At 42.8% G+C, this 12,974-nt stretch overlaps 1 protein-coding gene across 18 annotated transcripts in view; it reads right to left on the reverse strand.

Annotated features, from left to right (window-relative positions):
* The window catches only part of CSPP1 (centrosome and spindle pole associated protein 1), a 178,969-nt gene that overhangs the window by 102,209 nt on the left and 63,786 nt on the right, over positions 1-12,974 (reverse strand). For all 18 annotated transcript variants that reach the window (XM_043507755.1, XM_043507756.1, XM_043507760.1 and 15 more), the window contains 2 exons: positions 10,949-11,042; positions 9,514-9,571 (listed from right to left, as the gene is read on the reverse strand). In XM_043507755.1, coding sequence (XP_043363690.1) covers positions 9,514-9,571; positions 10,949-11,042 — 152 coding nt within the window. The remainder of the gene's footprint in view (positions 1-9,513; positions 9,572-10,948; positions 11,043-12,974) is intronic.

Consider the following 12,974-nt stretch of genomic DNA (forward strand, 5'->3'; position numbering starts at 1 on the left):
TTCTTTTCCCTCAGTGGTCATAGTACGTGCACTGTCAGTTCCCAAGCTCCACACTTTATATCTTTGGAAAACACCACATTAATCTGCGTTAAGATCAAGTAGCCACCACTTGCTGCCCCGCTACTCCCACCCCCCAGAGTCTAGGAAGAGAAAGTTACTTACCTTATAGTAACCAGAGATTCTTTAAAGATGTGTGGTCCCCATCTGTCTTCCACTGTGGGTACGCTCACACTCCATGTGCTCAGAGCCAGAAAATTTTGAAAACTGTGTCAACTGGTCCATGCATACATCCTGGGCTCAACTTGTGCCTCCAACCAAGGAGATAAAGGATAGGGCCAATCGACCACCTCCCCAATTCCTTCTCTAGCATGAATTAGAGATGATCCAAAGTGGAGGGAAAGGAGGGTGGGTAATGGACTACAGACCGGTACCACATGTCTCAAAGAACCTCCCAGTTACTAAAAGATAGATAACTTTCACTACTTCTTTGAGTGCTGGTCCCTATGTGTATTTCACTATGAGTGACTGACAAGCAGTATTCAAATAGGAGAAAGGATGTGAGGTTGTAGATGGCAGAGCCAAACAAAGGACTGACATTCCAAAAGATACATCAGCAGAGGAGTCTTGCACCAAAGCACAGTGTCTCACAAACATGGATGGAACTTCATGTTGCTGCCTTGCAGATATCAAGTAGAGGCACCTCTTGAAGCAATGCCATAGATGTTGCATGACCTCCTGTAGAATGAGCTCTGACCCCAAAAGGAGGGGAAAGATTAGACAACTGATAGCAGAACAAAATACAGCCAGAGATCCATTTTGAGATTCTTTATCAGGATATAGCCTGACCCCCGACCCATTCTGCTATGATGACAAATAGTCTAGGAGACTTCCTGATAGGTTTTATTCTCTGCAGGTTCTCTGTAAAGGTTCAGGCTAATGTGAAATTCTGAGACTACTTTGGGGTTGAATTTAGGGTGTAAACATAATTAAACTTTGTCCTTATGGAATATAGTGTAAGGAGGATCCATCATCAGTGCTCCAAGCTCACCAACCCTCCTGGCTGAGGTGATGGCTACCAGGAATGTGACCTTCCTGGATAGGAGAGACATGGAGCAAGAAGCTAATGGTTCAAAAGGAAGACTTAGTGAGTACTGAAAGAATCAGGTTCAGATCCCATTGAGGAGTAGGCTTCTTTATAGGTGGAAAGGTTCTTATTAAGCCTTTCCAAAATCTGCAACTCAGTGGGTGTGCAAACATCAAGTATCCCTGTGAAGGTGGATGGTATGCATGGTCTGCTTCCAAGTGGACCCGTAAGGAGCTGACGGACAAACCTGATGTCTTTAAGGAAAGACTACAGTCCAGAATGAGAGGAATATCTCAGCTTCTGGGATTATACATCTTTAATACCTACAAACAGAAAAATGCTTCCACTTGGCTAGGTAACATGTTCGAATGGAATCCTTTCTACTATTAGAAAGGATGTTCTGTGCAGCTTCAGAACATGATCTCTCTAGAATCTATGAGCATCATCTAGAGTCTAGATGATGCTCATACACAATACAGGCTCTGAGATGAAGTGGCCATGGGTTAGGATGCTTGATTTTGCCATTCTCCTGGATCATGAGATTGAGAAATGTTGGAATAATGATTGGTGTCAGAGATGACATGTGTAAGAATTCTGGGAACCAAAACTGTTTGGACCAGTTGGGGGCAATGAGAATGACTTGTGCCCTGACCTGCTGAATCAGGCACAAAATTTGAGGCCGGAAAGGTAGTGGAGGGAAAGCACAGTTCAGATGATCTGACCATGGAAGGAGCAGAGCATCGCCCTTTGAGTGGCAACCTAGGACTCCTTTGGAACAGTATGGATTACATTTCCTGTTTGTTTGGGAGGCAAACAAGTCCCTGGCAAGAGTCCCCAATCTACCATAAATATTGTTCACCACAGAGCTGTTCATCACATGTAGCTCCCACTCACGATCAACACCAAAGTTTCTCCTGAGAGAGTCTGCTAGCACATTCTTGTTTCCTGGGAGGTAGACTGCCAGTAGGGTAATCTGATTGTTGATGCACCAATTCCACAACTGTCCGCTTCTGTGCAGAAGGGGAAGAATCTCCCTCCCTCCGGTTTGTTGATGTAAAAGACAGTCTTGAATTAGTTTGACATTCAGATGACATGGTGACCTTGGATGAGTGGGAGAAAGGGTTCGCAAAATCTTCAAACTGCTCACAGCTCCAGAACATAGATGTGTATCCTGGATGGACTCTCAAGATGTTCCAACGGGATACATGGTAATGACTGTCCTGTCTGGTGCGGAGGCAAGAAAGGGAACACTGATGCATACCTAACATGGATTCTTCCACAACAACAGGGACAATATCACTTTGGTGGGAACAGTCACTATGGTGCTCATGGACAATCAGTTTGGAGCCACACTTGTAGCTAACAAAAGATGGAATCATGCAAATGGCATGACATAAGTTCATGAGGCCACATGGCCTAGGAGAGAGAGGTGTCAGTCATGATAGGCACTTGGGGGTTACTTATGACCTCATTTATGATATCATTCATAGCCTGAAACCTGTCCATCAGCAGGCAGGCCCTTGCCATGACTGCATTTAAGGAAAGCCCAATGAAACTGAAGATCTCTGTAGAGGTGAGGATGGATTTTTCAGTATTTTCACTGACCCCCAAAGAGGAGAGGAGTTGTTGCATTGTCAAAATCAATGCATGGGCCTCTTGGTGTCAAGGACCATGGTTCTTGAACCTTGGTCCACAGGGCTCTTAGGAGCTAGGCAGTCCTGACCTGCTACCTAGTAATCTGCTATCAGCTGCCAGAATAGTAGCTGAACTTTGACAGAGAACTCCCGTCCCGGGATCTGATTGATGAAACACGGAGGACCCTGGTCGATCCCCAGCTTCTATTTAAACCAAGCACAGGAACAGGAAGTTGTGCATGGAACTGGGTTCTCCCTGCTTAGGACTACTTCCCCTGCAATATTTGGTCCTACTGCCACCTACTGATCTCCTGGTAACCTGACACTGCCTGCCTCCTGACACATGACTCTTGGTTTTGCCTTCTGGCTTGCCTTGGCTTCTGACCTCTTGGTATCTGGCCCAGCCTGAGTCCCTACTCCTGCTTCAACCCCTAGGTCAGACCACCCATGCCCTGGCTGTGACACTCGGCATGACTTCGTGACAAGGAGCCAGTCACTGAAGTAAGGGAAAACGGTGAAACCACAGCATCTGATGCAGGCTGCTACTAGGGAGAACACTTTGGTAAAGACCCTGGAGGTGGTACCAATGCCAAAAGAGAGTAGTCTGTATTGAAAGTGGTCTGACCCTGTGTCAAAGGGTCCCTCCACTGCTACCCAGTTTACTTCACTGCCTAGCCATTTCGGATGGTCTCATGGTCACAAAAGGTTGCCCTTTCACCAAGGTGTGAATTTATTCTTTTCTTACAAATTATCACAGTGTAATATAGGCTTACAGCAAAGGAAGTCTTCCCCACAGTCTTCATCCTCAGCCCAGGCTCATCCTCTGAACTTCCTTCTGACCTCTCCTTGCTTTCTGTTCCTTCCACTTATATCCTCCCAATTACACTGTTAGCCCAGTGATAACCACGCAGGTGCTAACAATCCCCCAACAGAATGTGTTTAATTGCTATCTTCATGCTGCAGCAACATCAGATACCCAGATGTTAACAACAGTGTCCTGTCACAGCCTACCATAAATCTGAGGAAGTGTCTGTGAGCAGGGTGGATGTCTGCATTAAAGCAGGTGTCCTTCATGTAGAGAGTTGTAAACCACATGTCCTTTTCCAAGAATGGAATTTAAATTCCCATGGGACCATGCAAAACTTGTGATTGTGAATAAAGTGTTTGAGATGATGGAGGTCACCAACCATCCTTTTTGGGTACTAGCAAGTATGCTGAATAAAAACTACTCTCTTGGTACTGAAGAGGAATGCGCTCTATCACTCCTCACTGTAAAAGATATTCCACTTCTTGTTTAAGAATGTTCTTGTGAAAGTGAACTCCAAAAGGGATGGGGTAGGGATTTTAAAGGGGAAGAGACAAACTATCATAAAGCCAGAATTCATAACCTTCAGCACTCATATTCCACTCCAGGTGTTGAAAAAGAGTGCTAGCTGATCCCCAAAGGGTGCATGGGAGTCGGGAGGTGTTGTACTTAGTGGTTTGCAGCTCTCAAGCTCCTTCAAAAATAACATTTAGCCAAAAATTGAGATGATGAATCTGTTGTGAAAGGTGTGGCAAAGCAGATCTTTTGAACCCTCTACTCTTCTAGGGTGGCTCACAAGATCTCTGGTGTAAGAACTGCTGACCCATCAGTGTAAGCTTGTATGATTACCCTGGACATTTTTTCTTTGGGGGCAGGTGTATATATGCTCAGGAAGTGGAGGGTGGCCCTGGAAAAGTGTGTAAGGACTCCTCTGTCTTCTAATTAAATAAATGAGTCTTTTCGAAAGTTAGGTCCTTCCTGGGAAACCTCAAAGCCTGGAGCCACGTCTCCCTGTGCATTATGGTGGCAGTAGCCATTGTCTTGGAAGATGTATCTGCTGCATCTACTGCTGACTGGAGAGTGGTTCTGGCAACCATTTTGCTTTCCTCTATTAGAGCCTGGATAAAAGCTCTGTCCTCCTGTAAGAAACTGTCAGTAAACTCTGCAAATTTTGAATAATTCAGGAATTCATACTTAGCCATTACCAAACCATCTGCTTGGTAGTTGGCTATCCTGAACTAGAGGCTAGAATAAGAAAAGACGTACCTTCCCAATAAGTCGAGATGCTTCCCCTCCTTATTAGTCAGGGTAGATCGGGAGTGTTATTGCTCAAATCTCTCCACAGTGGCCTGGATCAGTAAAGAGCTAGGAGCAAGGTGAGGAAACAGAAATTCTGCCCCTTTGACTGGGACATAGTACAATTTCTCTGCCTTCTTGGCAGTAGAGGCATGGGTAGCTAGGGTATGCCAGCCCACTCTAGCAGGCTCTTGGATGGATGGCTACATTACCAGGGAATGGTATTTGACTGGAGCCGGAGGACTGAAGGAATATCCAGGAGCCTGTATTGAGGATTCTGAACTCCTCCCACAAGGAATGGCAAATTTCAAGAAAAATCCATGAAAGCATGTGGATTTTAGAGCATTTAGAATATCATCAGGAAAGACAGACTGATGGCGGGAAAGGGCCCTCTACACAACAATCTGCAGCACAATAAGTTCTGAAGTAGCCCATTTACTTCTGTGTGAGGTTCTCAGCTGAATTAGGAGGAGTCCGGTGGCACCTTAAAAACTTAAGATTATTTGAGCATAAGATTTTGTGGGTAAAACCCCCTCTTCTTCAGATGCATGGAGTGAAAATTACAGATGCAGACATAAATATACTGACACATGAAGAGAATGGAATTACCTCACAATTCGAGAGCCAGTTCTGACAGGGCCAATTCGATCAGGATGGATGTAGTCCACTCCCAATAGATGAGGAGGTGTCAATTCCAGGAGAGATGAAGCTCCTTTTGGAATGAGCCAGCCACTCCCAGTCCCTATTCAAGCCCAAATTAATGGTGTTAAATTTGCAAATGAATTTTAGTTCTCCTGTTTCTCTTTGAAGTCTGTTTCTCAAGTATTTTTGTTCAAATATAGCTACTTTCAAATCTGTTATAGAATGTCCAGGAAGACTGAAGTGTTCTCCTACTGGCTTTTGTATGTTACCATTCCTGATGTCCGATTTGTGTCCATTTATTCTTTTACGTAGGGACTGTCCAGTTTGGCCAATGTACATGGCAGAGGGGCACTGCTGGCACATGATGGCATATATAACATTAGTAGACATGCAGGTGAATGAGCCTCTGATGGTGTGGCTGATATGGTTGGGTCCTCTGATGGGGTCACTAGAGTAGATATGGGGACAGAGTAGGCAACAAGGTTTGCTACAGGGATTCGTTCCTGGGGTACTGTTTCTGTGGTATGGTGTGTAGTTGCTGGTTACCACCCTTCTCTTCATGTGTCTGTATATTTATGTCTGCATCTGTAATTTTCACTCCATGCATCTGAAGAAGTGGGGTTTTTACCCCCGAAAGCTTATGCTCAAATAAATCTCTTAGTCTTTAAGGTGCAACCGGACTCCTTGTTGTTTTTGTGGATACAGACTAACACAGCTACCCCCGATACTTGTCAGCTGAATTAGAACACCCCATGGAGATGAAAAGAACCTAATACAATAGCTCCAAGACCAGTGAACTGTTCCATTCATCTCAGTGGGCATGTTCCCATCCCCTCCTGAGTGCTTTAGAGCCTGAGATATGCATGAAATATACCCATTCTCAGCTCCCCACCAAAAAAGGCAGGGTTTCCCCACATTCTGGCTCACATGGGAGGCCTCAGACCCCCAAAAGGGTAAGCCCCTCCACCCAAAACTCAGCTCACATGAAGAGAGTAGGGAGGGGATGGTCCAAATTCTATTAGATGGGCATGGCCCCCCCAGATCCTGTTACATATATGGGAGGCAGCAAGAGGGGTTGAGACCTCCCCATAGAGGGGCAAGAGCCCCATAGATCTGGGCACACACACAAGAGGAGAGAATGTGGAGATAACAGATGCCCTTGTCCCATTCTCCCCCAGTCCCTCTGCCCCTCCCACTTCCCACTGTCCCACCCCTCCACTCCCCCAAGCCTCACACCTGAGCCCCCAACTCTCTCCCCTCCCATCCATCCCCATTTATCCCCCTCCCCTCACTGCAACCCCAAACCTCTCCTTCCCATTCCACTACTCTCTAATTACCCCACCAACCCCTCCCAAGAAACATTTACGTCTATATTCCCCCCATTATGACTTTGGGGGATGCAGGAAGGTTGGGGAACACTGGCACAGCTATGGAGTGCAGGGGGTTGGTGAGCACTGACAGAGCTGGGGGTACAGGGTCCTTGGCTGCACTGAAGAAAATAAGCAAGTGTTAAATAAGTTTAAATAAGGAAGTGTTATTTACTCCTTCTCATAACACAAGAACTAGGGGTCACCAAATGAAATTAATAGGCAGCAGGTTTAAAACAAACAAAAGGAAGTATTTCTTCACACAACGCACAATCAACGTGTGGAACTCTTTGCCAGAGGATGTTTTGAAGGCCAAAGACTATAACGGTGTTCAAAAAAAGAACTAGATAAATTCATGGAGGATAGGTCCAACAATGGCTATTAGCCAGGATGGACAAGGATGGTGTCCCTAGCCTCTGTTTGCCAGAAGCTGGGAATGGGCAACAGGGGATGGATCACTTGATGATTACCTGTTCTGTTCATTCCCTCTGGGGCACCTGGCATTGGCCACTGTCGGAAAACAGGATACTGGGCTAGATGGACCTTTGGTCTGAAACAGTATGGCCGTTTTTATGTTCTTATGGTAGAGCTGGGAGTGCATGGGGGTTGGAAGGCACTGGCAAAGCAGGGGGCGCCATGCCTCCGTCACCTGTGCCCTTAAACTCTCTCGCCTCCCCCATCATCCATCTCCATTTATCCTCTTCCTCATAAACCCCTTCTCCTTGCAGCAGCTCCGAACCCCTGCCCTTAATGCCCCCAACACCTCCACCTCTAGTATTCATCCCCTCTCGGAAACATTTACATATCTACTCTTTCCCCAAACACTTTGTTACGGTTCCCTCCCCAAAAAAGATTTAGTAGTGCCATGCACTACCTTGGGTAAAACTCAGACAGACAGACTATTTTGACCTACTATCAATACTTTGATCTCTAGCTTTGTGCAAAAAAACCAAAAACAAATAAAAAACAAACCTAGAAAGTTTTTTTTTAAGTGCTATTTTGAAGGGGCTTGTAACTCAGGAACCCTTGGCTCAAATTATTCCAAATGTGGTTTCCTTCTGAGGGTAGCCAGCACCCTCCCAAGGCACACCAAATTTCAAAGAAATCCAACTATGCATGTCGTATAAGAGGACTTAGAAAAGTCAACCTTTACACAGATCTCACAATATGCTGCACTACAACACATGTTATCTTATGGGCTATCCCTTCCTCTAATTTTGAGCGAGTAACAGACTCTGTCCCACTGCAGATAGCTCTTCCTCCTCCATCTATTGAGCTTTCCAGTAATGGGATGGGTTGGTGCAGTTCTGCAGCTGCGCAGAAAACAGCACTATCATTATTGAAAAAGTGTCTTGTGTTAATCACATTTACTTAACCAGAAAAAAAAAGAGCCATCCATCATGACATCCCCAGTAAAAGGATTCTACTACACTCAGTAAACATTTTCTTTGAGTGGTAGCAAAGATATCTTAGCAAAGCACAATAACTTTTGTAATAATCAAGCTCATTGTATCTTGCTTATGAAGCAGAAAATAATGGAGATGGCACTAATTCCATATTACCCAGGTCAAAGTTAAAGCAAAATCATCAATATTTTATGTAGAGCTATATAAAAATTTTCATACGTTGTCATAATATGAAAAATGTTAAATTTACTAGTAAAAATATTTACAACTGCAACTTGAAATAATGAATTGGCACTACAAAGCTGACTTAGCTGAATAACAGATGGATTTTTTCCATTAAAAAGTGAAGTAGGTGAGTGGCAAATATTGTCAGCAGCATTCCTCACACTCCCACAAGACAGACGCTTGTCTATACAAGCTACCATCAGGCATTAAACATGTCTCTTCCATGACATACACTGCCTGCAGCATGTTATTCCATGTAGTTAATTGCACCACAATGCAAATGTCTTAAAATTCCAATTCCAACTTTTCCCTTTAAGCAGAGTACTTGTTTACCAAATTTAACAGCTCTCTTATGTAGCTTTGACTTAGGTTTATTTTTATTGTCACTAATGCCCAATTAGGAAAGAGACATCATTTTTCTTCTTATCATAGTCTTAGAGACTAAGGCCAGAAGAGACCACTAGATCATCTACTCTGACCTAGTGTATACATCAGGCCACCAACACTATCTAGCACCAGCACACTAAAGCCATCAACCAAACTGAGACCAAAGTATTACAACCCACAGGAGATGAGGTTATTCTGTGTCACAGACAGAGAACAGGAGGGTACACTAGTATTCAAGGCCCCCCCACAACGGCAGGGAAATGATTAAGTGAGATACTCCCAAATAATCCTAGCAAGTGACCTTGACCCATACATTACAGAGGAAGGTGAAAAAAAAAAAACGCGAAGTCATTGCTAATCCAAGGTAGGGGGAAATTCCTTCCCGACCCCACAAATGACTACAGTATCAGTTAGACCCTGAGCATGTGAGCAAGAACCAGCCAGCCAATGTCCCATCTCCAGGCGTGGCTGTTGTTGATCCCTCAGAGAAAGGGGATTAAAAAAAAAAAAACCCCTTCCAGAATACACTGGGGAGGGGGGAAATCCTTTTCTGGTCCTTCTTTTGCACACAATAAAATCCTGCTTTCAGCATAATGATTCACTGTTCACGCATATTATTTAATAAAAGGTCTGTTTGAATGAAAAGCGGAACAGTAAAATTTCTTACCTCCTTCCCTGGGTCCAGAGCTCCAGAAGCAGCAACTGAGAGCTCAAGTTCCTTTTCACTATTAAAAAAAATTAACAGGATGAAGTCAGAAAATGAGCTGTTAAATCACTAAACTTGTTCTTTTAAAAATAAACTTAGAAATCAGACCATTTATCTCACTTAACTATAAAACTGGAGTTTCTTATTGTGGATAAGGTAACATGAGAGAACACCTCATCTGACTCAAAAACAAAATGACTAAGTCCAACAGAATTTAGAAGAATATACTGGTGTTTTATTACTTTTAGACAATGCCATAATCATAACAGTATCCCAGGGTAAATGAACAATTAAATATTTTGTTTCATTGTTTTTTCACTATAATCTTTCCCAATGCTTTTTGTGAGCAAACATTTTTTCCATAGTACAGTTAGAAGTTTGATATGAAAGATAATTATAAACATATTCAAATCCAAACAGGCATTCAAAAGAATGTCAACCACTGCTCTGTGGACTCAGATCCCAGGCTTAGTTTGCCTCTTCAATTTTTAATTTGATAAGGAGTGTCCTCGTAGTTCCGATAACAGCAACTTTTTTCCCCACCCTTTCACCACGATTTTTGTTTCCTTTTGACACATCCATACTGTCAGTCAGCAAAGCAAGAACAAGTAAACAAGACAGTATGTTTAATTGTGCTACATATGCAAGAAATTCACAAAGTTTTTGAAGTCAAAGACTTCTTTTCCAATTTGGGGAACAGGAAAGAATATCACAGATCCCTTATCAAATGTGTACCATATGTGAGGCCAAAAAAAAAAAAAAAAAAAAAAAAAAAAAGACTTTTTGTGGTCTTTCCACTCAGCTACAACCCCATTTACTTGGATTTTTGTCCTGAGAAACAAAGGAAAAACAAATAGCAGTGAAGCCAACAGAGAAATAAGTGTTATCATTAAGCCTCTAGAAGTACACCAGACCTTCGCTAGAACGCGGGATTTGGGATCCATGCACGGTACCACTTTAACGCGGGGACTGTGTTATAGAGGGGACTGCATTAAAATGAAATGCAATTTAAGTAATTAAATTTGGTATACATGGCCGTGACCGCGTTATATGCGAATTCGCACTATATAGACACGCGTTCTAGTGAGGGTCCAGTGTACACTACAATGAAAAGGGAATCAAAGCTATAAAAAGTATTTAAAATGGTCCCTCTGAGGTTTATAGGTTATATACACTGTATGATAGTCATAAAAATAGGACAGTGAGAGAAGTCTAGTATTAGTACCAACAACCTCAAGGTTCAAAATGGGGAAAAGAGAAAATTTCCAAACAGTAAAAACCTTTTTTAAAATATATAAATCTCTGAAGGGTAAAGAAGCTTCCAACTAATTTAGTTTTAAATGAAAAATGTTCACTTTATTAAGTCTTTGTCCAAATTACAATGGCTTTCCATTACCGTCTCTTATTTCTCTGTTGCTCAGCAATCTGTTCCATTAGCTCTTGTCTGTATTTCTCTTTTTTCTTCTGAATAAGTTCTCGGTCTTGACCGCCTAATTGAAAAGGAAGGAAGCATGAACAGTCCATGAAACACATACATATCTCTGTCTTCTAACACCTTCTAATTTCAAATGAATAAAAACCAAGAATAAAGGCAAAGTACAGAGACAAATACAATTTGTGCATGTCACAGGATGACATTGGCCATTTAAGAGGGAGCAGGACCAACGTACCTCACCTGCATCCTAACTGGGTTTAAGGGAAGCCACCTGAACCACATAAATGGAACAAGCGGAGGGGGTCAGTCAGGAAAAGACAGACAATATAGGTACGGTAATATCTTTTATTGGACCACCTTCTGTTGGTAAAAGAGAAAAGCTTTCTAGCTACACAGAGCTCTTCTTCAGGTCTGGGACTAACATGGGTACACTACCTCTGCAAAATTAAAAAAAGTCAGGGAAAGAGCAGTTGAAAACTGCCTGGGAGTCATGAGACTAAAGGAGGTCTCTGGTGAAAGCTGCAGAGGAGTTCTCCGCAGGCCCTCCCTGGAAAGAGGGGAGAATTGTCAAGAAGCCAGTCGAGAGCCAAGTCCAGAGAAGGCTGAGAGCAGCAGAGGGAGATGCCTGCTAGCACTCTAAGCCAGAGAGCTGAAGCCAGAGGCCTGAAGGCTGGGAGTGAGGCATGGTGAGAGATGCCACAGCTGTACTAGAGAGCCTGAGTGTGATCAGAGATGCCAGGGCTATACTTTGTGTCTTGCATGTACTGTTTGAATTATGGTGGGGAATTCAGGACTATAGCCATGATTTATGGGCACAGGATTTTTGTAAGAAACTAACCCACAAGGATTATATATACTTGGAAATCCTTTAGGGGCTATTTCTGGGGATTCTACAAGGGGAAACTGAGGCTTAAGTAGGCTTAAGTGTCAAGCCACAGTGTGCTACAGGATTGTACTTCAGACAGGCCCACCTTATGACAGGGAACATATTAAGAACTTCATAAGAACTGACAAAAATCTGGATACTACGCTTAACATTAGCTTTATTTGAGATACAATCTTCTGACCTAACATAATTGGTCACTGTTAGCTTGTCTGTTCTTAAATAATCATTGAGCTGAGACAAAGCTAGGAGCTTCAAAACAAGGTGACAATGATACTACAGCACAAAAAGAGACAGTATTTGAGTTATTTAAATTAATTCTGCACTTAATGCAGCATTTGGAAAAAATAAGTAAAAATGGTGTGAAAATGAAAGTAAAGTATACTTTAACACATCCAAGAGCACCCAGAGGTGCTCTTACATGCAATTCCACTCTGAATAAACATTTAATTTGAAAGTGAATGCAAGAGTCAAACTGTAGGAATACAGTTTTGCAGTTTTCCCATTTATGAGTTAGTTGTAATGGAAATTAAGGATTAAAAATGTACTGACAGATGATGCATGCACATTGAGTGCACCTATCAATATCTCACAGGGTTTAAAAAAAAAAAAAAAAAAAAAAAAAAAAAAAAAACCTTAAAACTTAGGCAGTGCCCAATCAACCTTGTGCTGGAAGTTGAGTCCCAGAAGTGAGTATCCAGTTCACAAGATATCTTAAAAAAGTGGAGTTTCTAAGTGAATGTTTCTGTACACTACGATGATTAGACACATTAGCCCATAAACACCCTTCCCTCACCATCCATAAGTCACCACAGTTCTCCTATGAAGTAAAATCAACTGAAAGAGGGGAGGAGGCTGGAACACCGAAAAACCATATAGAAGACAACTGTGGCATAAAAAAAAAAAATCATACAATATTATGCTGCAACCACAACACACACCACCCCAGGGAAGACGGTCTTGTGGTTAAGGCACTGGACCAGGATTCTGACCTGAATTCAGCTCTCAACTCGAACAAACACTTTCTATGTGGTCTTGGGCAATTTACTTACTTTCTCTGTCCCTCAGGTCCCCACCTGTAAAGTGAGGCTACCAAAATTCCCA

The sequence above is a fragment of the Dermochelys coriacea genome, chromosome 2 (genome assembly GCF_009764565.3).
Source record: "Dermochelys coriacea isolate rDerCor1 chromosome 2, rDerCor1.pri.v4, whole genome shotgun sequence".
Classification (NCBI taxonomy): Eukaryota; Metazoa; Chordata; order Testudines; family Dermochelyidae; genus Dermochelys; species Dermochelys coriacea.